Source organism: Camelus ferus, chromosome 19 (assembly GCF_009834535.1).
Source record: "Camelus ferus isolate YT-003-E chromosome 19, BCGSAC_Cfer_1.0, whole genome shotgun sequence".
In the NCBI taxonomy this organism is placed as follows: Eukaryota; Metazoa; Chordata; class Mammalia; order Artiodactyla; family Camelidae; genus Camelus; species Camelus ferus.
Genome location: NC_045714.1, coordinates 4,001,563 through 4,028,632, shown reverse-complemented (window position 1 = coordinate 4,028,632; position 27,070 = coordinate 4,001,563). Strand labels below are relative to the sequence as shown.

At 52.0% G+C, this 27,070-nt stretch overlaps 1 protein-coding gene across 5 annotated transcripts in view; it reads left to right on the top strand.

Annotated features, from left to right (window-relative positions):
- Positions 1 to 27,070, top strand: part of SULF2 (sulfatase 2) — a 109,685-nt gene that overhangs the window by 14,618 nt on the left and 67,997 nt on the right. For 4 of the 5 annotated variants that reach the window (XM_032461324.1, XM_032461327.1, XM_032461326.1 and 1 more), the window contains exon 2: positions 13,338 to 13,612. In XM_032461324.1, the coding sequence (XP_032317215.1) occupies positions 13,438 to 13,612 (175 nt within the window). In that variant the 5' untranslated portion in view covers positions 13,338 to 13,437. Of the gene's footprint in view, positions 1 to 6,221; positions 6,243 to 13,337; positions 13,613 to 27,070 lie in introns of those variants that run through there. The other variant, XM_032461325.1, reaches the window with a different exon arrangement.

Genomic DNA, 27,070 nt, shown 5'->3' with positions numbered 1-27,070 from the left:
TAATTGTCTGTCTCCCCTACAGAATCTTTGAGGACAGAGTCCTGGCCCACACAGCACTTGGCACATAGTAGGCGCTCAGAAAAGATCAAGCAGCTTTGAAGGGTGGCAAATAGTTCCCCAGCCAAGCTCCAGCGGGGATTTGTTTGGCCTGCTCAGTGTTTCAAGTGTATTGAATGTTTTCGTTTTGAAAATGGCATCTCTGGTGTGGTTCAGACCCCACCCCTCCCTGTGACCCTGAATCCAGGCCGCATCACTCACTCACTCACTCCTTTAGCCTGGGCCCTGCAGGCATTTGAGTTTGTGTCCCTGCTTTAGACACCTGCACACAGGTGTCTCTCTGCAGGTGACCAGACAACATCCAGACTTCCTGTGAGCCCAGGCCGTGGGCCAGGCCTCTGGCCCGCCCAGCCCTCTGGCCCGCCCAGCCCTGTTCCCTGGGTTGAGGCATGGTTCCTGGGGGGGCAGCACCCTGTGGTCCTCGTCTTCAGGGTCCACAAACAGGCCATAAATAACATTGAACCTCACTGTGCTCTCTTTTGAGGCTTCTGTCTGTGAAGAGGCCTGCTTCCCTTGCAAGAAAATGTTCAGTGCCCTTGGCAAGAAGGAATTTAGCCTCAGTGTCACTGTATTTGTTTCTTTGTGCTGCTCTGGCAGGGGTTCTCACCCAGGAGCGATTTTGCCCCTTGGGGACATTAGGCAAAGTCTGGAGACATTTTTATCATCACCATTAGGGGTGGGTGCTTCTGCACCTGACCGGTAAAGGCCAGGGACGCTGTTAAACATCCTCCAGTGGTTAGGCCAGTCCCCATACAGAGAGCGACATAGCCCCAAATGTCACTCATGCCCAAGTTGAAAGACCCTGGTTTAGGGCAAGTGGTGCCGGTTCCCCGTGGAGAGAGGAAACTGCCTCTGTAAATAAAGGTACTGAAAAGAAGGGCGTGAACTGGCAAGAACAAGAGTGCAGGCGAGAAGCAGAGCTTCCAGGACCCTGACTTACGGGATGCTCTGGTCAAGGTCGGTCATGTCGCCCTTTTCGGAGCAGAGCGGACCTTTTGGTTCCCACCAGAAGCCGCTGCCTTCTCGCCAGAAAATTCCTGGGAGCCACCTGGCAACTACAGTGCTTGATTCCGGGCCAGACGGAGAAGCTGTGTTGTCTAGGGCCAAGTTCTGGAAGGTTGGGAGCTGTTTGCAGCTCTCCTGCCCGGCCAGGCATTGTTCATGTCCCTCCCAAACCCAATCCTGGACCGGGGCCCGGCACCCCCCAGCCTACGTCGCCCACCATGACAAGCTGGCGGGCCGTGCCGTGAGCCTGGGGACGGCGGCCTCCCAGCTTGGACGGTTCCATGTGGACGGTGGCCCTGAGCTCCTGGTGGCCCCAGCGTCACTGCTCACATCAGCAGGAGGAAAGGACTGAGGGAAGTGAGAGCCAGTTCCCCAGAGTCAGATCTCCCACTTCTGTTTGGGTTTCTGCGTTGACTCAGTGGCTTCCTTTCCACTTAAAGAGGAGGGAAGTTTTGAAAAAGTGGAAATAAATAAATGTGCGTAATGCAGCTATACCTGGGACAGCTCTGGAGCGAGGAGGAGAGGTGGTGGCTGTGCAAGCCTGCTTTTTGCCTCTTCTGCTCCCCCCAGAACCGGCTGCACACGGCCCCGCTGATCTAACCCCTTTGGGTTGTTTGGGAAGGAGGAGTGGGGTCGGAGCCTTCAGGTCATTCCAGGGCTTCCTGAGGCTCAGGGATCTTTGCAATGGGCGTGGGCACCAACTCCAAAGCTTGGCAGATGCAGGCAGACAGAATCTGACACAGGTCAGGTTTCATTTCCCAGAAGGGGTGACGTGTGCCGGGCGAGGCTCTCACCCCCTGCCGTGCCCGGGCCTCTGTGACTTGGCGCCCCGCTGCGTTTTCCAGTGGCCACAAGATAACACCGCAGATGCTAATCTCCAGTGTGATCTTATCTCTCCTCTGGCTAGAGGGGGCCATCCCTGGAGTCCCCTCTGTGAATCTAGCCAGGCGTGGGTCTCGCTCGCTCGTAACCAGCAGAATGCTGGGAGTAATGCTGGGGGATGGCAGAGAAGATGAGGTTCAGAGGGGGGGGAAGTGAGGCAGTGCCACCTTGACTGCTGGGACGCTCACTTTTGGAGGCCTGAGCCGCCACCAAAGAAATCAGCCCCCACCCTGAGGCTGCCGTGCCGTGAGAAAGCCCAGGCCACGTGGAGGGGTCCCCCCAACCCCGAAGTCCCAGCTGATGGCCCGCAGCTGCCCCCAAAGAAGTCAGGCCTCTAGCTCTTAAGTCTTTTAAGCCATGACCTCGGACATGATAAAGCCAAGACCAGCCATTCCTCCTGTGTCCCGTTGGAATTCCTGAACCTATGTCCCTGAGCATAAAAAAAAGACTTTATTCCAATGCTAAATTCGGGGGTCAGTTGTTACCCAGAAGTAGTCACTGGAGCACTTGGCACGTGCCAGTCTTCTCTCTGTTCGGTCATTTATTCATTCAACATACCCAGGATCTCACTTCTCACCCCTTCCCTGCCCCAACCTGGTCCAGGTGCTGTCCACGGCAGTCATCTCCCTGGCCTGTGTGTGTCCACCCTCACTCCCTACCATCTGTTGTCCACACACTGCCAGAAGGGTCCTGTTAAAATCTACATCCGATCACAGCACTCCTGGGCTAGAATGTTCTAGGTCCCTCGTGCACTCCAAGTATTAGCCTTCGTTTCACTCAGCCCACACCAGCCATACTTGCCCGCTTTATGTTCCTCTAACATCCCAGCCACATTCCTGCCTCAGGACATTTGCACTTGCCTGGAACACTGTTCCCCTAAATATCTACAAGGCACATTCCTTCACCTCCCTCAGGGCTCTGCCCAAGTGTCACCTTTCAGAGAGCCCTTTGCCACCTCCCCCCTACCCGTGCTTCCAACCCCCTGCTCTGTCTCCTTAGGACTCGTCACCTCACATGCCTGTCATTTATTTTGGTGTCTGATCCATGACACCAAAGTATTTGTTTCTGGACCCGCAGCACGTAGACTAGGGCCTGCTGCATCGTAGGTGCTCAGTAAATCTTATTTGCTGACTGACTTGAAGAATTAGCACCCAGGCTGTGCCAGGGGCTGGGACTCTGGCGTGAGAGAGAGACAGCCCCTACCCATGCGGAGCTTCCCTTGGGAAAAAGGAGCCCCTGCAAGATACAAACCTGAACAGAAGAGGGAATAGAGGAATCAGAAGCTGCGATGAGTGCTCTGAAGGGAACACAGCTTAGAAGAGGCCAGGAGTGAGAGAGGGAGGCGTGCTTCGGGGAGGGCCTCCACCCGCCCCAAAGTTCCAGGTTGTGCCCAGGGAACAGTCTGTTTTTCTTGGCAGGGGAGGAAACTGAGGCCAATTCAGGACCAGAATTCAGGACTCCCACGCCCACATTTCTTCCCTGTTTCTGCGCCCGCCTTTCTCTTATCGGTTAGCAAATAAGGATGAGGAAGTTTTGCCTGTGATAAGGCAGCGCTGGGCCCAGGCTGAGGGCTAGCTGGCCCTGCTGGCAGGGCTCTCTGTGCACGGAGGCAGATGCTATCTGGGAAGCCACCTGAGTCAACATTCTGTCCGCGCCGTGCTCTGCCAGGTAGGCTCAGTGGTTTGCACGTGACAGAGTGACCTAAGAAGAAAAGAGAATTTGATTCATATCCTTAGAGAGTCAAAGTGTAAGAAAGTGGACCCAGAAAGAAAGAGAATATCTCAAAGTAGTTGAAGGACAGAGAATAATCTATGGGTGCCTGAAACAAAGGCCCCAGAGGTAAATATTCCTCCTTCAGGCTTAGCTGGATCCAGGTCTCGAATGTTGTCAAAACCTAAGTATGTGCCATTTCACAGTTCTGTTGTCTTCGGTGTGTTGGATTTATTCCAAATCCACACGCGGCAAGATGGCATCAGAGTCTTCCCTCGTCCTTGTGGTGGAACCGCATGGACTGAGTCAGGCAGTTGGAAAGAGTAGGCGCTTCTTCCTACTCGGAACAAAGCGCCTGGCTTACTCTGATTGGCCAGTCACTGAGGGATGGGGATTGGAAGGCTCTGATTGGCTCAGGCCTGAATGCCCGGTCTTGGAGGGTGGCCCGAACCCAACAAAGAACATGGGTCAGCATTTATTGGGCACTTGTGTACAGCTCTGTTCTAAAGGCTTCATGGGCATTAAGCTGTTTCATCCTCACAAGCCTGTAAGTGCCATTACTGGCCCCACATGGCCGATGAAGACACTGAGGCCAGAAGAGGTTAACTTACTTGCTCACCAGCTGTTAAGCAGTGGGGCCAAGACTCGAGCCCAGGCATTGTGGCTCCAGGTCCCATCTCCAGCCCGTTCCTGCTGCATTTCCCCCCAGCACTTACCAGTCTATCTGCTAGCCTTTCCCCACTCCCTTTGTCAGCTCCATGAGGACAGAGATTTGTGTCTTTTTTGCTCGTTTTCACTGATGGTGATACAGTACTGGCACGTGTCAGATGCTCACATACGTGAGTGTGTGAGTTATACGACCACTCACTTGACGTGCACAACATTGTGATGCCCAGCTTCCCAAGACTTCAAATATATGGTTTTTAAACTTTCTCTGGACTCTATCTATGCTCCACATCCCCATTCTAAGAGTTCACCTGTGGTTTACTTCTCGCCTTTTCTGACCCTTCTCACCTTTAGTGAGAGTCTTTCTTTCAACTCCAGCTTTTGACATGTTGACTCCTTAAGACATCAGCTCTGTGGGAGGAGGTACTGTTTTTTTGTTTTTGTTTCTGTTTTTGTTTTTTCACTGTTTTATCTGCAGCGCCAAGAACTATGCCTGGCACGTAGCAGGCCTTCGAGAATTCTTGTTACACGAAGGCAGCTGAGTTCTTAAGCTCTTCTCCTTATGCCCAATTTCCTTTCCAGACCCTGAGCCTTTGTCTTGAAACCTGATCTTTCCCTTCTCCCTCTGAAGGCCCCTTCTCCTGTCCTCTGTCCTGTTCCTGAGCGCTGGCTTGATTCTCTGCCTCTGGCTGAAATTCCAAGAACAGGCACAGAGAGCCACCTGCCACCGTGAACTTGGGTAGGGGAGACAGAGCGAGCCTGTGGACTGTAGGAGTCCACAGCCCTGGAGAGGAGGCAGGAAGGCTGGGGCAAGCCGCGGCCAGGAAGAAGAGGAGATGCCAGGGGAGTGTAACGGTTAGCAGATGTGCAAGTGTCATCCCCTGTCTAGACAGCTTCTGGGCTAGTGAGTTTCAGGGCCACACATCTCCACTCCTCCCACTCCGCCTGCTCCTTGCTCAAGCTATTTCCCCTGCCTGAAGCGCCCTGCACTCCACCTCTTCTTCAGTCTACCCACATCCTGTAGATTCTTCGGAACTTTGTTCCTCTTGGGCTTCACAAGCTTTTCTCTGCAAGGACTCCTCCAGGCGGCCCTCCCTGGCCACTCCCACACTAGCAGTTTCCCCTTTTTCTTCCTCTTTGTGCAACATACTTAACGTCAGCCTTTTGTATCATTTGTCGGGGGTTCCAAGTACATGGAGGAGGAGTCAAGAGAGGACTCTGGGGTCAGAATATCTGGGTGTAAATCTCAGCCATGCTAGCTGCTTGCTTTATCAGCGTGGGGCCCCGCAGGAAACAGAGGGTGCCCTCCAACAAAGATGTGAGCCAGGCGCGTGTGAGAAAATGAGCAATGCAGATCCCTGAGGCTGGGGACGGCGGGGAGCATTTGCTGGGACCTGGCAAGGGCCGCCCACAGGAGCCGTAGCCTTCATTGGAGCGATGGAGGGATGGGGTCAGCTCCTAGCAGCCGGGCAGCGAAGGGGAAGCACCTGGGAGGAACCCAGGCCTTTCCTCCCAGCCTCCCTTCCCTGGGCAGCGTCTCCTTTAGCCAGACCCAGCCGGGAGCCAGAGAGCACAGAGCCCATTGATGTGGTCCATCCAAGCGAACCTCCTGGGGCCCGGGGAAGAGAGAGAGAATGGGGAGTGGCCAGCCAAGGGATGATACTCAGCATGCAAGCAGCATGACCTTGGGGAAGTTCTTGAACCTCTCCGTGCGTCAGCTTCCTCACCCTCAAATGGAGCCTCCTAACTCATAATGTTATTGTGGGGGTGCCCCAGGTCAACACAGGGAGAGTGCTTAGAACTGGACAGGGTCCGTGATGAACACGCCACATACATCTTTGTCATTCTTCATCATTGTTCTTCTAGAGTGTTTACTGTGTTGGTCTGGGTGTTCCCTGCTGCGGATGACAGCCCCAACTCAGGTGAGCTCAAGCAACTAAGGGCAGCAGTTTTTTGAGCCTGTAACTGGCGACAAGGTGACCTTGGTTCAGCCCGGGCCACCAGCATCCTCTCTTGCAGTCCACCTGGTAGCTGGGCTGGGCTCACCCCTTCCCAGCACCGGTACCTCCTGTTGCTTTCTCCTCTCTCACTGGCCGGGCCTGGGTCACATGTCTCTCTGTGGCCCAATCACTAGAGCTAGAGAGATGGAATGTGCCAATTGGCTCCTCTTGGGTCACGTGTTCCACCCTGCATTCCACCTGCATTTAAGCAGACTGAGGGAGTGACAGTGCACCAGCTGCAGCTGGAGTACTGTTAACTGGAGGGAGAACGTTCTTTGCCAGGGCAGTAAATATCTTCAGTGTGGCTACATCCCAAGCACTGTTTTAGGTGTTGGGATACAGATGTGAACAAAGCTGACAAAATCTCATGCCCTCAGGGAGCTGACATTCTAGTAGGGGAGACCCACAGAGAAATCAGTAAAATATCTAGCTGTCAGAGGTGGTAGCTGCTCCTGGGGAGGGAAGAGATTTCTGTTTTAACCTGCAAAAGTGAAATTTAAGCAAAGACCCTGAAGGAGGTGAGGAAAGGGCCATGAAGAGATCTGGATGAAGGCTCCGGGCAGAGGGAATGGCAGGTGCAAAGGTCCTGGGGTGGGGACATGCCTGGCCTATGCAAGGAACAGCACAGAGTCTGTGTGGCCGAAGCCAAGTGGGCAAGGGGGAGAGGGGAAGGTGACAGCATCAGAGAGGAGATGGGCAGGCTGCATAGGGTCCTGTAGGCCCTTTGGAGGGTTTGGGGGTTTTATTCAGCATGAGATGGAAGCCCCTGAGGGCTTTCAGTGGAGGAAGACAGGCTTTTGTTGTAACAGAATTCTTCTGCCTGCTTGATAGAAGGAGGTGAGGATGGAAGCAGGTAAACCAGTGAGGAGGCTGTTATATAAGACAGGATTACCCTACCACCTACCACCATGACTGGCACGTAGTCAGCCCTAAATACATACCTGTAAAGTAAATGAAGGAAGACATAAGTGATCGGGCTCTCCAGACCACCTAGGCGGGACCCCGGGCCTGGGGCAGGGGCTCCGGGCTCAGCACAGGGCATCTCCTCACCCCAGTTTCCTTTCTTCTCACCTCCCAGGGGACTTCTCCCGTCTGATCAACACCTCCTTCTGCCTCTGGCCACTTCTTCCCCTCCTGACCCCTCCCCCCTCGGCTGCCTGATCACTGCCAGTCTCCTCTTGGCTACTCTTGTTGAATTTGGGGATCCTCAGAGGAAAACAGCCATCTGGGTCTTGCCAGACAGGCCTGGCTGACGTGCCAGGGGTCACCCCAAAGCTGTGGTGTGCAGTCAGCCTGGGGCCCATTCCTCTCTGTAGGTCAGCAGATAAAGCCAGAAGCAGGAGTGATGTTTCTGAATGCTCGGGGCATGAGACATTTCCCAAGATGTCCTCCTGGGCTGGGAAGGCTTTGCCACGGTCTGTGAGAAGGATGCAGGACAAAGACAAGGAGCCAGGTGGACCTCTCAGCGAGCTGGCGGGAGTGAGTGGCCGAGTCCGAGGGATGGACAGGCCTCGGTCAGCTAGGGCTGCGCGGATTCACTAGATACTCCCTTGGCTCAGCCACTTTGCATCCTTTACCAAGAAGGAAAAAAATGGAGGCAGAATCCCTTGTGTCATTTTTGATTGATTCCTTCAGCATCCGGAGGGAAGCTCGCACAAGACCAGGGAATGTGGGAGCCGAGGGAATTCATCAAAAATCAACCTAGTGATGACTTGATCTGATGAAATAATTAGCTCCTTTTATTCTGTCTCTGCTCGTGGAGCTTTGACTTCCATCCAGAGGAGCAGCATCCTGGCTGGAGGGTTACAGCTGCCCGGGAGCAGAAGGGAGTGGTGCTCAGAAGACCTACTTGGGTACCAGGAACAGAGTCCAGCTGACCGTGTCCCCCAGCTCCACCCACCATCTGGTCCAGGGCTTGTGATACAGGCTGCAACTCCCGGCCCCCCTGTGCCTCCGCATCACAGGCCTAGAGCCAAAAAGGCATCAGAGGGCACCTGGCTTCCTCCTGCTTCAGAGGCAAACGAGGAAACTGAGGTTGGGAAAAATCTTAGGAACTTACCCAGAGATCTGCTTCCAGGAGGTTCTGGTGAAGCAGCTGACTTGAGCCAGACTGGGTTTGAACCCCATCTCTCCCCCTTATTTAGCCATGTGATCAGGGAAAGTGCTTTTAACTCTCTGTGCCTCAGCTCTCTCGTCCATAAAATGGGTATAATATCAATGGGGGGGTGTGTGGAATCACCAAGTTGATATGTGTAAAATGCTTAGAGCAGGGGCTGGGGTGTTGCAAGCCCTCAGTAAACTTTTGCTGTCATTATTTCTGGTATAAGAAAGTTGCTGTTTGGAAGACATCCCTTGGAAATTCTCTATTATTTTATCACTCAATGTCTGTCTAATGGAACATGAATGTGCATTTTTTTAAACTATAGTTGATTTACAATATTGTGTTAGTTTCAGGTGTTACAGCCTCAGATTCTTTTCCACTATACGTTATTACAACATACTGAATATAGTTCCCTGCGCTACACAGTAAATGCTTGTTATTTATCTGTTTCATATATAGTGGTGTGTGTCTGTTAATTCCATACTCCTAATTTATCCCTCCCCCTTGTAAGTTTGTTCTCTATGTCTGTGCACCTGTTTCTCTTTTGTAAATAAGTGAATTTGTATAATTTTTTTGGATTCCACACGTAAGTGATATCATATAATATTTATCTTTCTCTGCCTGACTTACTTCACTTAATACAGTGTCCTCTAGTCCATCCGTGTTGCTGCAGATGGCAATATTTCGTTCTTTCAATGGCGGAGGAATATTCCATCGTATATCGACATCTACTTTATCCAATCATCTGTCAGTGGACGTGTAGCTTGCTTCCATGCCTTGGCTATTGTGAATAGTTCTGCTAAGAATTTTGGGGTGCAAGTGTCTTTTCTGGATATATGTCCAGGAGTGGGATTGCTGAATCATATGGTAACTCTGGTTTTTTCAAGAACCTCCATGCTGTTTTCCATAGTGGTTGCACCAGTTTACATTCCCACCAGCAGTGCAGGAGGGTTCCCGCATTCCCCGACCCTCTCCAGCATTTATTATTTGTAAACTTTCTGATGATGGCCGTTCTGACCTGTGTGAGGCGATACCTCCGTGTTGTTTTGATCTGCATTTCTCTGATAATTAGCAATATGAAACACCTTTGCATGCGCCTGTTGGCCATCTACATGTCTTCTTTGGAGAAATGTCTTTGTGGGTCTTCTGCCCGTTTTTGATTGGGATGGCTGTTTTATGAACGTGCATTTCAGTGGGCTGACTGGTATGGCAGTCAAGCACACAGATTCAAGGGCAAAGCACAAAGCATCCCAGTGTGTTTCCCAGGGTGAAGGGACATGGACTGATAAGCAACATGTTTCGAGGACCCCCCCCCCAATGATTTGGGGTAATTCAGAGACCCATTAGATGTCTAGGGCATATCTCCTTTTCAGTCCTCGGAAGCCTCCCATTACCTCCTGCAGAAAGTCTCCGGATGGTGCTAATGTGCTTTGTCACCTTTCAACACCTGCTAATTTCCCTTGAAAAGAAAGACAGTGTAAGTGTGAGAGCCGCGAGCCCGGGGCTCAGCTTAGGACCTTAAATGTGAACTAGAAGCTGTTGGCTGGAGGAACACGGCCCCTGCTCTCTTTGACTTTGTGTGTCTATAGGGAAGAGGCTCTGCTTTCCCATTTATCCTCGGATAGAAGGTTTTCTTTTTCAGAAACACATGTTTGTGTTTTTGTTCTTAAATGAGGCCATTTAAAGAAGCATGTGAACCAAATAATAGTGGGAGGACTGTCCAGAGATGGCAGAGACCGGGCTGTGACACTTGAATGGGAGAAGCTGGGAAACGAGAGGTCCTTGCTGGGCTGTCAGGGAAAGCGGTCAAGCACTGTCCCTGCCGTTTTTCTCTCCAGGTGACCTTAGGACAGTGATTCAGCCTCAGTTGTTCTCAGCTGTAAAATGGGGATCATACCTGTGTGAGAGCGTTGTTGGGGAGACTGAGGGAGACCTTGAAGAGGGCCTGGCCTGGGACCCAGCTGCGGTGATGGTGATGGTCATCTAATAATGATTTTCGCTGTGGGTGATGTGTTCCAGTCCATACATACCATGTGCCAAGCTCTAGTCTCAGCACTTTGGATTAAGTCTTTTAATCCTTCACACCCATTTTACAGATGGGGAAATGGAGGCATAGAAGTGTTAAGTGACTTGCCTAGGCTTGCCCAGCAAATAACTTTAAAGTCCATGTTTTAACTGTCATATAACATGGCACAAAGCAGATGCCCAGCACGCATCACTGCAGCGGTGCTGGCTGATGGAGGCGTGAGCTTTCGAGGAGGAGATGGGGAAGTTGATGCTTGTCCTCTGGTCCCATGAAACCCACCGTTCCCAGCTCAGCTCCCCCAGTGGCGTGACCCTCGTCTCGTCTCTCTGCACAGATATCCTGTCGGAGGCCTCTGGCAAGGGAAGCCCTGCGTGGAGGCTGCTCTCTGTTCTCAGCCTCCCCTGTGGGGAGTTAACTGAAGACACTGTTTTCAGAAGTGAGGTGGGGTTAAGGGGCCCCCACCTGGAGCTGTGGCCAGGCGCAGGGAGACAGAGACACTGGGGAGCCATGGCATGCTAGGGAGGGAGCAGAGAAGAGTAAGTATGCTGATTGCCTGCCTCCCCCTGCCCTGCCACTGCTCAACAGGGCTTCCACTGGTGGAACCAGCTGGAAGCCAGAGAGAAGGGGCTTCAGGCGATGCAGTCTGCAGAGGTCGGCTTCCTAGGGTACCGAGCAGAGTGGAAAATTGATCAGAAGGGACCAAAAAAGAGCGGCCCAGCCTCGGACCCTTTCCTGGAGTCTTTTTAACCACAGCATGCCCAGAGACCTCAGAGTGGACAGTGCCTCCTTGGTGACCTGGGAGGCTGGCAGGGGACGGGGGCAGGGGTTCAGTGACTGAGGCCACTGGCGCCACCCTGGCCAGCCCTGCATCCCTCACTCTGCAGAGCTCAGAGAACCTTAGCAAGGTCTCCATTCCTTGATTGATCTGAATATTTCTTTGGCACCTACATTGTGCCAGGCATACTGCTAGGTGCTGGAGACAGAGCCGTGACCAGCACAAAGCCAGTCTCTGCCCTCGTGGTGCTGAGCCCCCAGCGAGGAGAACTGAGCAGTAAGTGAGATAACTGCAGGAGGTAGTAGGGATTATGAGGGAAATGTTAAAAGCAGGTTACAAAGTACAGAGAGTGCCTGGGACCAGGGCACCACCCCAGATAGGGCAGTCAGGGCAGGCCTCTCCAAGGATGCAACATTTGTGCCAAGACCTGGCAGAGGAGAATAAACCCATCGTATAAAATCTAGGGAAACACTCTTTCAGGTTTGAGGAAGAGCCAGTGCAAAGGTCCTGGGGCAGGAACAAGCATATCTTGTCTAAGCAACAGAAAGATGCCAGTGGCCTGGAAAGCAGTTGAGAGGAAGGGGGAGAGGTAGACAGGGGCAGGATCATGCCCACCCTGTAGGCCTTGGGGTAGAGTTTGCATTTTATGCCCTGAGCCATGAGAAGCCAGGGGAGGGTCTGAGCAAGTGAGTGTCAGGCCTGGAACTAAAGTGAGCTGAGTGCCTCACACCTGTACCTGAAATGGGTGTCCCTTCAAACTTGTGCCCTGAGTGCGTCCCTATCTCACCTAGTCCAGGCCCTGCTGGGTTATATGTTTGGATTTGAATTTTAGATCTCCATGGCTGCCCTGGGGTGCATAGGGTGGGGAGTAGGGTGGGGCAGGGAATCGGGGAGGAAGTGAGAGACCCCCGTAGTGGCTGTTGCAGCCCTGGGAGAGATGACGCAGGCATTCCCTTCTGTGGAGCCCGGGGGCCTTGATGAATTCTTTGAGCTGCAGCTTTGGGGTGGGGCAGGGTTCCCCGCAACAGCAGGGGCAGACGGAGTCCTTCAAGGTCATGGGGACGGTGACTCAGCCAACCTCAGTGAGCTTGGTTTCTTCCCAGCATGTCTGCATGCTCGCTCTTTGTCTCTCTCATTTTAAATAAATGAAACCAAAAGTCTATATCTGGACAGGATTTGAAGGCTCATTTCCTCAAGAAGTAGAAAAATGACCACGGAGAGCGAAATACAGAGCAAGATCAGAGACCAAGATTCACTGGCCCACCTCCCCTCCCCTACCTTTGCTCATGACCCCATCTGACCTGGGGTCAGGGGGTGACCGAGGTCACAGTGAATGTGACAGTTCTTCTCCCTCAACATTTAAGCTCTCAGTGTTCTCTTTTGCCATTTATTTTGCAACTTAAAACCAATACAAATAACTTACCCAGCTATGGGATCTGTTGGTGGGGAGGCCTTCACAAACATCCCCGTCGGACTGAGTTCTTAAAACAGTCATGTCTCCCCATTTTATTCATGGGGAAATGGAGGTTCCTTGCTAGCTTACTGTTGGGGAGACCCAGCTGGTGAGTGACGGAGCCAGGACTGAAACTTGGAGTCCCCCAGCCCAGAGCATCAGCCTCACTCATCCGGACCCCTCCCTGATCACTGCCGCCTGGGCACTGGGGCTGCATCCACTCACCTCTGATCCCCTCTGGTGCCGGCAGAGAAGAGGTGACCAGCAGTGTCCACTCGCCCAGATAGGGCTTCTTCCTTTCCTTCCTCTGGGGGGTGATTTGTCTGTTGCATTGGTTGGATGATTCACAGAGACAGGCTGACCACCTGCTTTGGGACTTGGACTGCCCCCAACACGTCCAGAGGATCGCTGGGTCCAGGGGAGAAATTCTGCCTGCAGAAGTGGTCTCAGAAGGCTTTCCTGTCGGCCGGTTGCCTGAGCCAATAGCAAATACTTTTCCTGTAACTTTAGCTGAATTAGGTTTTTGCTTTGCCATAGCCATCCCTGATCAAAGAAACTCTCCTTGTTCGTGCCAGAAGCCATCGTAGAAATCATTATGCAAGTCTGAGCGCTTGGGCAGCCTTTACATAGAGATTGACCTGATTCTTTTCCTCTTACTTTAGATCGTGAGTAGAGACGGAAGAGGGGAAAGAAAGAAATCCACAAAACGCAACTCCAGCCTCCTGCGTCCTGCCAAAAGCAAGGGACCCGCGGAAACAGAAAATGGCACCCCTCGGGGTCCTGCTTTGCTTGCTCTCTGCAACTGTTTTCTCTCTGCTGGATGGCACTTCGGCGTTCCTGTCCCACCACCGCCTGAAAGGCAGGTTTCAGAGGGACCGCAGAAACATCCGGCCCAACATCATCCTGGTGCTGACGGATGACCAGGACGTGGAGCTCGGTAAGCACCCCGGCCGCTAGCAGGCAGCGTCTTCCAGGCTCACTGTGCTGGGTCTCAGGCTCCTCACGCAAGACACTCGTGTAGACCCTGTAGGGGTCACGTCCAGTGGATTTAACCAAGTCACCCACACACGTGGCTGTACAGCCGGGTCCTCAGGGTTAGAGGCCTCCAACTTTTTCCTAATGGAGAACCGTTCCTGGATTTCTCTGAAGTCTTAAAGAGAAGCAGTGTTACGACCAATTCGTTATTTTTGTCCAATTACTGTTGAGAACTGCTCTATCCCAGGCAAGATTCTACAGCCTGGAACTTCAGTAATGAGTCAGGCAGGCACTGTTTCATGGAGCGAGGGAGGCAGATAATCAGGACCATTGCTAGTTCACAAGGAAGATAGCCATTCACCCTGGGTCCTGCCAATAACTGAACAAGTGAGGGGTGGGCTTTTAGCCTCTGTCCACTAGCAAAGGATAACTGAATATTGTTGATGGCAACAAATTGAAAGGTTTACTGGGTAAGCCTTCAGAGCCAAAGGAAAAGGTGGTGGTGAAGATCCAACTGCAAATCTATACCCTTTGGGGATCCATTATTAAAAACATGATTCAGTCTTTTAACCACCAAGCAAAGGGGATTTATGTACATGCAAGTCGTTCCTCATGATGGTTTGTGTTAGTGATCGCAAGTACAGATGCTTCTCGGGGAGTTTATCAGTGCAAAAAGAATTTGCAGCCAGGAAGCAATCACCACCCAGAGCTTTTATTGACAATTTGACACATTTGATACCTGTGTCCCTGGCAGCTTTCTGAATGGGCCACATGTGGCCATAGGACCATGCATTTTGTTTCTGGTGGAATTTTGCAGGGAGTCCTCGCGGGCAGCACCTGACCTCAGGGGCACCTTGGCCTTGCCTCGTGGGGCCCCTGAAGCTGCTTCCATCTTAGTTCTTCTGCCTGGGAATTCAAGACCCCCCCCAGACATTGATTCATGTATTTGACAGGATACTGATTAAACATCTCCTCTGTGCAGAGCGCCGTGCTGGAAGCTGGAGGGCTGGGGAAGGATCATTCCGGCTGGAGAGAACAGGAGAGGCAAAGACCTCTAGAAATGAGTTTGGTGGTTGGGACAGAAAGAACGCCCATGCGCTGGGGTGGAGGAGCCAGGTTATAAGTGGAGAGAGATGCGGCCAGGTCGTGCGGGGCCTTGCAGCCATGGTGAGGGTTTCGCGTTTTATTCTGTGTGAAATCGACATGAGTTGGGGGGGTGCTTAAGCAAGGGAAGGCTGTGACCTGACTTAGGATCCCCTCTGGCTGTTTGTTGAAATTAGATGACAGGGAGGCCCACTGGAGGACAGTACAGTAACAGGGCAGGCGATGACGGGACCTTGGACCAGGGCAGGAGCAGTGGAACCAGTAAAATGTGCACGGATGGGTTGGATGGAGGGGGGATGGTGGGAGTTTTGGCCTGAACCAAGGTGAACGGTGAACACCCATTCTTAGCTGCAGTAAAAACGTGCTGCTCCTATGTTATCTAAGTAAGCCTCATGTCAGAATCTGATTGTCAGTTTGCATCTGTGACCTGAATAAAGCCAACAGAATATCCAAATATAAGGAAAGGGGCTAAGGGTATGATGAGGACGTGGGAGAGAGGAAAGCAGAGAAAACCAGGGCTGTCTTGAAACACTTAAATCCATCCTCTTCATTTTAGATGGCGGGACTGAGGCACAGAGAAGTGAAGTCACTTGTCCAAGGTCACAGAGCTAGAACATGGCTCAGCAAGATTTGAACCCAGAGCCCGTGGTCTTAACCACTGCTCTATTTAACCAGTCTCCTGGGATGGATACTGAGTGGTTTCTAGATCAGGAGCATGTTTGTCAGTTTTCACTGTGACAGATTCCGTTGCCGGCAATGTCTTTATATGCTCGTCTTTGCACAGGCAAGCGAGGATTTCTGAAAGATAAATTCTGGGGAGCGGATGCAGTGGGTTTGGAGCCCTCGTGTTTGGTGGCATCTGTCTCTCCCACCCAGCGGCACTGACTTGCACAGATTGGTGCCTGCAAGTCTTCCCTTCCGCAAACGAGCCAGCCCCTCCAACAGCCGGACTGGCTTTCGAAGGAGGCTGTGCTTCTTTCGGGAGATGAAGGATAGCAAGGTGGTTGGGGGGAGGGGGGCTTTTTATAAACCATCAGACAGACCCAGATCAATAATGCATGTTCCCAAAAAGGCCAGCACATTATCTCACAGTCTGCAACAACTGGCACGCAGAGGGTGGTCCTAAAAAATTTATCATCTGCTATTTTCTGCTCATCCGTGCAGCAGTTCAGACGGTTCTCAGGGCTGGTGACTTCTCCACTAAGATAATTCCAGGCTCTCTTCCAGTCCCAGGGCGGACAACAGCCGTCCATCCTCATTAGGGTCTGGATGAGAGGACAGATGTGGGACACAGCACAGAAGCTTGCCCCGTTTCCTATTTGATGAATATTCATTTTTCCTTTCCCTCCCTGCATTTGAGGTGCCTCCCTGAGTTGTCACTCAGAAGTCTCCGATGCCCAGGGAACAGGTGCTTGGGCACATTGCCCAGGAAGTGGCCTCTGTTATCAATACATTTTCAAAGTGACTAGGAAAATCCCAGTGTTTGGGGGACCGTCGGAGACCAACAGGGTCTTGGCTACCCTCTTCACCAGGAGAGGGGATGAGGGAGAAGCATACAGAAGCCAAGGTCTTGTTTGCACGTGTCCTTTGGTCAAACAGGCCTTGAAACTGGTGGACTCCGCCAGGGTTTACTAGATTAATTCAACCCAGACAAACCCCGGGTGAACCTCCGGGGCTGGAACAGGCTGAGACACCGCGATGCGTTAGTCGCGGACCTTGCCTGGGGCAAGGGAATATTTGCAACATCCCAGGGCCATCTGTTCTGTTACTTGAACTGGACTGACTTTTGGAAGCTTAAATATTATTTTTAAAAGGAAGCTTTAATGATGACTAAATGAACAACTGGTATCCACTGCCTGTGGTGAAAAGTCCCTGCAAAACTGAGTACCATGAGATCAGCAGTGTTTTTACATTTCAGCAAGATGCTGCCTCCCTGGAGGCCAAGGCCAGGGTGTCTTTGTTGTAAAAGGTAGTAGGCAGTTTGGAGAAAGGTGTCAGAGGTGAAGCAGCACCTCCCCGAGACTTTCTCCTTGACCTGATCAGCAGGATGGAGACTGGAACAGGGAAGGACTTTCTCGAATGTGAGTCATAGGCTTTTAGTGTTGGGGCCACAGTTAATGTAGACACCACTTGGCTGTAACTTTTGTGTCTGAGGGTTCAGGAGACAGAGCCCAAGGGGGATGACACAATAGTTGGCCGGCCTGGGTCACATGCATGTCCCTGGAGCCAGGGATGGAGCCAACCCCCATATGAACTATGAGGACTGGGAGGTGGTAAGGGTGATTCCCTAAAGTAAAATTCAAGAGCTGGTGCCAGAAGGAGGCAGAATGGCTGGTGTGCAGTCAAGTCTGGGAGCAAGGATTCAAAGGGTGGACTAGACTCATTCATTTGTGAGAAATGTACTGAGCAGCCACCAGGTGCCAGGGATTCAGCAGCAAACATATTAGGCAAAATCTCTGCTCTTAGGGAGCTAATATCTAGGGTAAGAGTTAATCAAAAATATGTATATAATATATAAGATGGTGAAAAAAGCAAGAATAAAGCAAGGAAGGGGAGTCAGCAAGGAGGGGTGGGGAAAGGGAGAGTTGTGATTTTATGTAGGGGGGCCTACCTGAGAAGGGGACATTTGGGCAAAGAAGGTAAGGGAGTAAGTCAGGGGATTCCCCCAGGAAGAGCATTCCAGGCAAAGGGAACAGTGTGTACAAAGGCCCTGAGGCAGAAGCAGTCTGGGCAGGCTCACCGAGCAGCAAAGTGGGCAAAGTGGCAGAGCAGTGTGAGCAAAAGAGACAGGAACAGGTGAGGTCTGAGAGGTAATGGGGTGGTGGTGGGAGGGTGGGCCATGCAAGGTCTTTGAACCAGGGGGAGGACTTTGCCTTCTAAATGAGATGGACACTAGTGTAGGACCTTGACATCATCTGACTTACGTGTTAATATGTCCCCTTTAGCTATTATATGGAGGACAGACTGAAGGGATGTAATAGGAGCAGGAAGGAGTCTACTGCAATGGTCCAGGCACAAGATGATGGTGGCTCTGACCAGAGTGGGGAAAAGTCATCAGATGCTGCACAGAGAGGGTGGAGCTGGTAAGATGTGCTAATGGACCTGATGTGGAGGAGGAGAGAAGAATCAATAACTCCAAGGTTTTGGCCTGACTGACTGCAAGGAGGGATTTTCTGCTTACAGAGATGGGGAAAGCTGTGGTCTGGAGCTCGGTCCTGGACCTGGTAACTTGCAGATGCCTGTAAAGAAGCCAAGAGGAGCTGTCCAAGGCAGCCAGCCTTCAGAGTCAGAAGTTCAGGGGGGAGGCCCAGGCCTGGACGGGCCAGGAGTGGGAGAGGGTGGGAATTGTATGAAGATCATGCGCCTGTTTGTGCTTCCCCAGGTCCCAGAGCCTCACCAGATTCTCCGAGGGGTCTGTGATCCTGCAAGTGGCAGGCACCCCGCCTGGAGGGCTATCTTGTGGGAAAGGCTGGCTTTTGGGAGAAAGGCTCCGGAGAGCTTCTGGCCAGGCTCTTGTTTGCCTCTTCCCTTCTGTGAACACAGGAAACCACGCCCTGTGCTGCAGACTGATATCCAGAAAGCAATTCTAAATTGCAGGCTTGGGTGCTCTGTGGGGGCCAAATGGCCGGAAGCCCAGAAGAGTGTGCCCAGATTCGGGACATCAGATTGGTGGTAACTTCCAAAGCAGCCTCTCTGAGATACCAATTCCTGACATTCCTGCCGCCGCACACTGGGGTTAGAAAAACATGTGGATGCAGGTTATCTCAGGAAGAAGAGAGGCTCTTTTGGACCCACCCTGGTGTTCCACTTGCCAAGCACATTCCTGCAAGGTTTTCTTTTTCCCCCCAATTCAGCAACACTTGGGAGATCACTTAAATTCTGGAAACTAAGTGCGCCAGGATTAGGCTTGGCTGCATGTAAAAGAAAATATCAAATAACAGTGGCTGAGACAAGATAGAATTTTGTTCCTTACTCACATAAAAATGTCTGGAAGTTGACAGTTCAGGGCTGGCCTGGTGGTGTCAAGTTTATCAGGGACTGAAGCGCCTTCTCTGCTTTTGTATTCTACCATGCTTATTATGTGACTTCCATCTTCAGGGTCATCTTCATGGTTCTAAATAGCTGCTGAAACTCCAGCTCTCACAGCCACATTCCAGGCAGCAAGAAGGTGGAAGCAGAAAGGCAAAAAGGATGGCCCTTCAGGTTAAGTCAGCTCCCTTTAAGGTCCTCATCCCAGACATCCCCTCCAATGTGGACAGAACTTAATTAGCCACACAATCTTAGTAAGAAATGCAGGGGAACATTCAAATTTGTGTTATTTCAAGGAGGGTTTAACTTTTTTGCTAAGATGGGAGCAAGTGTGGGGAAATGATAGTGCAATACCCAAGGCTATTTAGTGACAGTAGGGTCATCCAAGACCAAGGGGATGAGGGGAGCAAATGGTTACTGGAACCTTGAGACTCAGAGGACCACCCAACCAGAGCTGTCATGCTCTGTTGACACAACAGAGAGGGAGGTGGAGGAATCCACACCCCATCCTTGGTTTCCCATCTGATCTCCTGCCAGGGCCCCGCATTGGCCAAACCCAGTCCAAAGCCAGAGTATAAACACACCTGTGGATACAGCCCATCCAGGTCAGCTCCCTGGGCTGGAGAACTGGGCAGAGCGTGGGTCTGGAAGGCCAAAAGGAGGACCACTCTCACGCGTAGCTACAGGAGAGTCTGGGAAATGCAGTTTCCTAGCTGAGTGCATTGAAGATTAAAGTCAGGATCTGTTCACAAGGACAAAGGGGAAACAGGTATTGGTGGGCATCCCAGGGTCTCAGTCGTATCAGAGATCTGGAGTACAGGCCCCGGGAAGGGGCAGCACCTCTAGCAGGGGGTGTGTGGTTAAATGGCAGGCACTGGTGGGACTGGCACCATCAGAAGGAGACGTTCACATGGAAACCTGAGGGAGGAGCCTCCCAGGCAGGGAGGAGCTTGCTAGGAACTTTTAGAAGAGGAGCAGGTCCTGGGGAGTGAGGGAGAGAAGGATGTGGGTGGGGACAGAGAAGAGATGGGGAAGGTCTGTATTTTATTCCCAGGCCAATGGAAAGTCACTGAAATGTTCTGAGGTCAAGTACGCGTGTTTCATGTTTTCCGTGGCTCACTCTGGCTGCAGGTGGAGAGGAGGTGGCCAGGGGACAGGGGCAGAAAGAGGGAGACCAGTTGTCCCAGTGGGAGGGGATGGAGGTGCTGTGGCGGGGGAGGGGTGGGGGACAGATGGAGCAGGTTCTGTTTTGAAGGTTGGGCCAGAAGGGCTTGTTGATGGATTGCAAGTGGGAGGGAAGGAGAATCAGGGATGACTCCGAGGTGTTTGGCTGAGCTGTTGGGCAGATGGCGGTGCAGTTTACAGAGATGGGAGACTGAGGGAGGAGGAACAGGTTTTCAGGCTTAGAACAGACACCAAGCTGCTTTGCAGACATCACCTGCCAGGCCAGTGGCTGAGTGGCTCTGTGAAGCCCAGCCTGAAAAGTGAGCGAAACACCTTGGAGACTCTGCTGTATTGAATCAGTAGCCTCTGCCGACGGCGGCGTTTTTTTTTTTTTTGGAGGATTATAAATGGGAGGGACGTTTCTGGGTGGAGCTCCTTGGAAAGGAAATGACCGATGATTGCCCAGCGCCATTGTTACTCCCACGACCGCCCTTCCCCAGGGCACCTCCCCTCCATTGAGAAGGACTGGGTTGGAATTTTCTCCCAGGGCTTCTGCTGGCTCTGGTTGCAGGAGAAAAAAATTGACTGCGGGACTTTTCTGATTTTTCAGTCCAATGTTTATTAGTGAAATTCCTGGACTGCCCCCTCAACATCTGCTTTAACTGATTAGGGGTTTAGGAACCAGTTTTGAGCCTTGGCTTTTTGTAGCTAAAACCAGCAATTACATTTGCCTGTGTTTTGTTGTATCCAAACGTCAGGAAAGGTTCCTCCTTTGCCACCATATCTGAGAAACGGGTCCTAGGAATCCAGTGAATTTTTCTAGATTGCATTGCAAGCCTGATACGAGCTGCCAGCTGACAGTGAGCACTTCCAGCCCGAGGAGGAAATGTAATTGCTCCAGGAAACAGTGGAGCCCCTGGGCCCAGATGTGGCCTCTGATTGCTGCTATTCGGCCCCCAGGCCTTTGTCTCACCCCTCTTCCCCCCTCCCCGGAGTCTGGGGCATTCAGCCTCCTGTGGCCATTAAACAGGTGTTTCCATGAGTGGGCAACTCACAGTCTGATCCAGTGACATTGCGGGCATTCCAGGGACATTCAAAGGCCAGTTGAGGGCTGCCACGTGAATTCCAGCCTGGCGGGTGGAACCGGCGGCTGGAGGATGGTCGTGGACACACATGCTTCCCCACATGTGGCCCGAGCTCGCAGCCTCCACCCCTTGCATGTCCAGGTCGAGCCTCTTTACCTAAGCCCACAACTCGTCTTCGCCCGCTTAAAGCCTGTTTTCTGTGGGTTTCCCAGCGACAGTAATCCTTACTTTACGAGTTTACTTAGCCAGTCACTTTAGCTGGAACAGAGCCAGCTAAGGGTTGCAAACTCAGTGCCTTCAGGGCCAGGCAGGTACTGCATATAAGGGACGTGGGCCTGATGGGGGCCATGGGGAACCGGAGAGGGGCCCTGCTAAAGCCGGCCTTTGCTACTCAGATTCACCTGCCTTTGGGCCCATCAAGGCCAGGTCTTGGCATTTCTCACGCAGAGCCCGAAAGCTGGATTGATGTGAAATCTCCCAATTAAAAATTTAAAGTTAGCAATTAATTCAGATTTTTTTTTAGCACTTTTTAGCAGACCTAAATCCAACACACATGCAGACAAGAGACTGTCCAGAGGCAGTTTATGCACTCTGTGTTATACTGCATGTGGTTGGGAGCTGCCATAATCTGAATTTTTTAAAGCTAGCATGTTTCAAGTCCTTTCTGTATGCCAAGCATTGAACCAAAGACTTTGCATAAATTTTTCTCAGTTAAAATTCTGCAGAAGTCTAGGTAAGAAATGGCGATGGTTTAGATGTAGATCTAAGTCGAGACCCTGGGTTTGTTACCCACCGCCCACCTCCCACTGCTTTTCCGAGGAGGGCCTGACATCACAGACGCTCATTGTTTACCTATAATTTTAAGAAAACAAGCATCAGAAAGCATCATCTCTTTAGTTCTCCATCAACACCAGTGCTTCCTATGCTGTGCCGCCCAAGTTGGAGGCCAAGGACTTTATCCTGGGGGAGGAGGGGAGCGGCGGGCGTGGGGTGCGTCCTCTCCCAGCCGACACAGACCGCTACGGCAGAAAGTGGATATGAGCCACCTAAGCCCCAGGACTGGCCAAAATCGGGGCACATTTTGAATCTTGAGCACCCCTAGCACCCACTAAGTCCCCAGAGATAGCGGTTGCTCTGACCCAGACCTTTAGAAGAGAGCATTAAATCAGCATTTCCCAAAATGCCTTTCTGTGACACCGGTCGTGCACGAAATCATCTCTTGTGACAGGTCGACAAACACTGACTAGCCTACTGTAAACTTACTTTGACACGCATCCAAAAAATACCTAAGTAGCTCGTCAAGTCCAGAATGTCACATAGCTACTTGGGTTGAGATGAAAGTTTATTTTTTTTTTAAGTTACTTGGAAGAAAACTGTGAGATCAAATAAATAACAGCCCAGGTGGTAGACTGAGAGGCTTCCCAAAAAAAGCAATCAGAAAGGGGGATGGGTCTGCTGTGGGAAACGCCTTGTTCCTGGGCAGGTGAGTAGTTTGGGCACTGAAATTCAAGTCCCCGTCATCAGGGTCGGGGCGGGGCCTCCCCAGTGTGAATGAAAAATATTGCCTGTCGTATGAGTAAACAAAGGATGCTGTGGCCATCAAGTCATCAGCCACTGCCGCCACCCTCGACCGTGAGCAGAGGGAGCTCAGGATGGAGACAAGTAGGCAGCTGGGCCTCTGCAGTGGAAGCACAGGACACTGGCCCCAGAGAGCGAGGTGCACATCAAAGGGATGATTTCAGTGAGCCCAGCCTTTTGCATCTTCCCGTGTATAGAAAAGTGCTAATTTCCTTAACTTCAGATACGTGACTTTCTTCTTATTAACAGTAATCTTTTAATGTTCCGACTACCTGATCTTTGTTGCCAAAGCTCCTACATATCCTGGCTCCTCCCTTGCCTCTTCAGAGCAGTTTCTTAGAGCCAGCTAAGAGGCCACCTCCCGGGCTCAAGTCCTTGGAAAGTCCGCTGAATAAAACAAAACCCTCAACTTTAAGATTGCGCTTTTTTTTTTTAAGTCCACACCAGTCCATTAGAGTCACAGAGAAAAGTGTCAGGGTGACCTCACTCCTGGCCCAGCGAGGGAGGCAGGTCTGATCACGGAAAGAAGCCTGGTCTGTTTTTGTCTGCGTGTCCCCTGGCTTATGTTGGATGACATAAGTTTTGGTTGGCTGGCCTTTCTATTTCTGTGTGGGCCGGTCTTCCAGGCTCCTCCCTCCCCTCAGAGCTGTCCATCTGCATCAGGGCTGCGCGGGGCACGGAGGTGAGATCATGTGTTTTCCTGTTCCAGATGCAGATTTACAGAACCTTGTCACTGTGGCAGTTTTAATAAAGCAGGTTACTGTCCCCAAGGGGGGCCTTAACATGTCATGCTGCGTATGCACAGACGCGGCTGTCATTTCAACACACGTTTAAATTGTGCTCCAACAACAGACTGACACAGCTCTCCTTCGGCTGGCCGATTTGGGCAGGGGTGACTGCCCCGAGCAGACCCGCGCGGGGAGGTACCGGTTAAGAGCAGACAATGGCTCATTTCCTCCAAAATTAGGAAGATGGAGATGTGAGGGCTTTGAGACGCCAGTTTGGAGCCCCTTAAAAGGCGAAAAGTTTCCGCAGGCTGTTTGCTTTCTGCCAGCACAGCATTCGGGGCTGCTTTCTGCAGGTGGATGAGCCACCAGGTGCGGCCCCCCTGCTCTGCAGGAGAGGGTCTGACAGGTCAGGTGGGCGGCCGGGCTTTGTCCTCTCTGCCCTCTCTGGAGACCCGGTGAGGCCAGCTGTTTCCTCCTTTCTCCTCTGTGAAGAGCTGGCAAAGGGTGGATTCTGCCTGGATTGCCCTAGATCCGTGCCTTTGAGAAAAACTCGCTGAACACCTGCTGTGTGCCAGGCACCATGGCCTGGAGGAGCTGCATGGACAGAGGCTCTGAGGCGGGAGTGAGCCTGGTAAGTGTGAGGAGAGTCGAGGCCGCCGTGGTTGCAGAGAGGGGGTGGGAAGGGGGACCTGGATCCCAAGGAGCCTGCGGACAACCACAGGGACTTTGCTTTCTGAGTGAGTGGGAGCTGCGGTGGGTGCTGAGGGGAGGAGATGCTCTGGCTGCTTCTCAGGGAGTAAGTGGCTGCAGCGCAGTCAGGAAGCAGTGGACCTCGTTCAGAGGAAAGAGGGTGGCTGCCTGCCCAGGGAGGAGGCCACGAGACTCTGAGTGTGGATGTTCTTTGAAGAAAGAGCAACAGGTTTTGCTGTTGGATTGGATGTGGGATAGAAAGACGGGACCAAGGAGTAGCTAAGGGTATTGCCTGAGTACCTGGAGGAGAGGGGAGGAGCTGCAGGGGGAGCTGTGGACAGACCTCTGACATCAGGGGACATCTGAGGTGTCTACTAGCCAATGTCACCACTGGGTAGACGGTGCCGGCTTGTGCCACATGCCGGCCATCCCCTCACCTTTGCACAGTTTCACTGTATTTGTGTGCCACCCATGCTACTATTTACTTTTTTTTTTTTTTTAACAATTGTAATTGTTTTTAAAGAACAGGATTCCACTACCCTAAATGAGAGAGGCGAGCACCATGTGCCCTAAGTTGAAGGAACGTAAACCACGTGTTCAGGTGTAAACCAATACGGCTGCCCGCCCAGAGCTCCTAGCGGCTGGCCGGGTCTCTTCCTGCTGAAATAGGGTGTGGGCATTAGGACGGGGCAGCGCCCACCCCAGACTTTGTCCCAGAGTTTATCAGAAGGAGTGGACAGGAATCACTTTCCCACCACTGGTGTCCCTGGCATTTGGTGATGTGACCCTGTGCCACTCTCACTGCTGATGTGCCAGCTAATGTCACCTCTGGGATGACTTGGGGACCAGCAGACAGTCCAGGGGACTCCCCTTCTGAGCCTTGCTGAAACCAAGAGTTGACAGAGTGCATGGGGACCTCTGTGCACTTCCTGGTACATTATCAACACCTTCTGTGTGGCCAAAGCTGAACGTTTCCTGAAGGTTTCACCCAGCACCCACCTCTCCTGTCAGACAAGCCTGGGTTCCATCCCTCACGTCGCACTTCCCCAGCTCCGCTACCTTGACCAGTCATTTAACTTCTTGTGCTTAGCTCCCTCTTCTGTTGAATGGTTCATTGGGAGGATTTAATAAAAACGATGCACATTGTGTGCCCAGCACAGCGCACACAGCAGACACTCAGCCAGCACAGTCATCACATCAGTGACAATAACAGTTGTTATTGGCATGCATCACTGTCCCCTCTCTACCCCAGGCACGAGTCAGAGCTGTCTCAACCACTAAGTTATATTAGGAGTTACCAAACCAAAGCCTTCAGGGACCAGGCAGGTAATGTGAATGGGCAGAGCTGGTATAAGACTATAGGGAGCACTGGGGAGTGTGGCAAACTAGCGACCACATCATCTGTTTGGTGCTGTTTAAATTCAGATGTTTAAAATCCACTGTGCACAACAAACACATATATACACACATGCATGTCGTGGACACAAACCAGCTTGGGCTCCTGGGTTGTATGGAAACCCAAAGAGTGAGATAATTTTTATTGTTGTTACTTTAGTAGATATTTGTTGAGCCCTCACCCTGTGCCGGGCACTGTTCTGGGTTGGGGAGTAGGACAGTGAACAAAGCAGACCTAAGTCCCTGCCCCGTGGAGCTGTTCTGGTGGGAACAGCGGGTAACACACAAATGAGGGAATTGTCCGAGGGCAGTAAGTGCTGGGGGGTGAAGGGAAGCGGAGTAGGAGGGGCGGCAGGCTCAGTGTGTGGCCAGGGACGTTACTGACATCTGATCAATAAGGAGGCTAGGAGGGCGCCCCCCACCCCCACCCCCCGGCCGGGGAGGCCCAGGGCTCTGTCCGACCCTGTGGCTCGCTCACTCTGCAGGCTTCTGCGACTTCACACCAGCTGGTAGAGGAGGCCCCAGAGAGCCTGCCTCCTCCATCCCCTGCAGAGGGAGACTTCACACCTGGTGGAAACCCTATAATTGCCACCAGTTACAGCTGGGACCCTTGGGGACTTCTCCAGAGGGTGTGTGACCTTGACAACAGATGTTCATGCAGTTCCAAGGCCTGACGATTCCTGTTTAAACACAAAGCTGGTTCTTTCCTCACCCACTGGGGGAGACCTCGGCCAGGAGGCTCAGGAAACACTCCTGGTTCCTGGTGGGCATCTGGTTTTCTCTTATAAAACCGCCTCAGTGCTGGGCTCGAAAGGGCAGAGTCTGCTCTCTTCCTTCAGTCATTCAGTGAGATCACAGGGCATCAGGTCTGTATTCCTGGGGCTGGAGGTGGACAGTGCCCTGGATCACCCAGAACGCTCAGTCCAGAAGCAGAGGCAGATCATAAACAAGTGAACTGGTAAAGGAGACTGTTTCGGAAGGAGAGAAACACGGAGAAGAAGCATACTGGTGTGGTAGCAAGTGAGCAGGGTGGGGGCTCCTTCAGATGGTGAGGTCGGCCAGGCCTCACAGAGGAGGCGACCTCTAAGTTAAGATGTGAATAATGCGAAGTCTCAGAAAGAGAGTCCCAGGCAGAGGCAAGCGCAAGTGCAAAGATCCTGGGGCAGGGATGAGCCTGGAACCCTTGAGAAACAATGAGGAAGCCTGTGGAGCCGGGCAAGCAGTGGGGAGAGAAGAGATGAGGTCAAAGAAACTCTGGAGGTGGGTTGGCGGGGAGGGCAGGTCTGGAATAGTCTTTCAGGCCCCAGTAAGGAATTTGGGTTTTCTCCTGAGTGCAGTGGGAAGCTACTGGATGCTTTTAAGCAGTGAAGAGATACGATCTATGTTTGCCTCAGGGAAACTCTGTTTCCTTCCTTGTTTGGCAAAAAAGATGGGATCAAAGAGCCACATAAATCTCCTTTTCATTCTTAGCCTTTAGGGACAGAGAGCTGAGGTGGGCCTGACGCTTTCGGGGCTCTAGGGGGTCATTGGTGATTGGGATCGGCAGCTCTTCCGCAAGAGCCTCAAATGCCTGCTAGACCCTGTATTGGTTTCTTATTGCTGTCCTAACAAATTGCCACACACCCGGTGGTTTAAAACAACACAGAT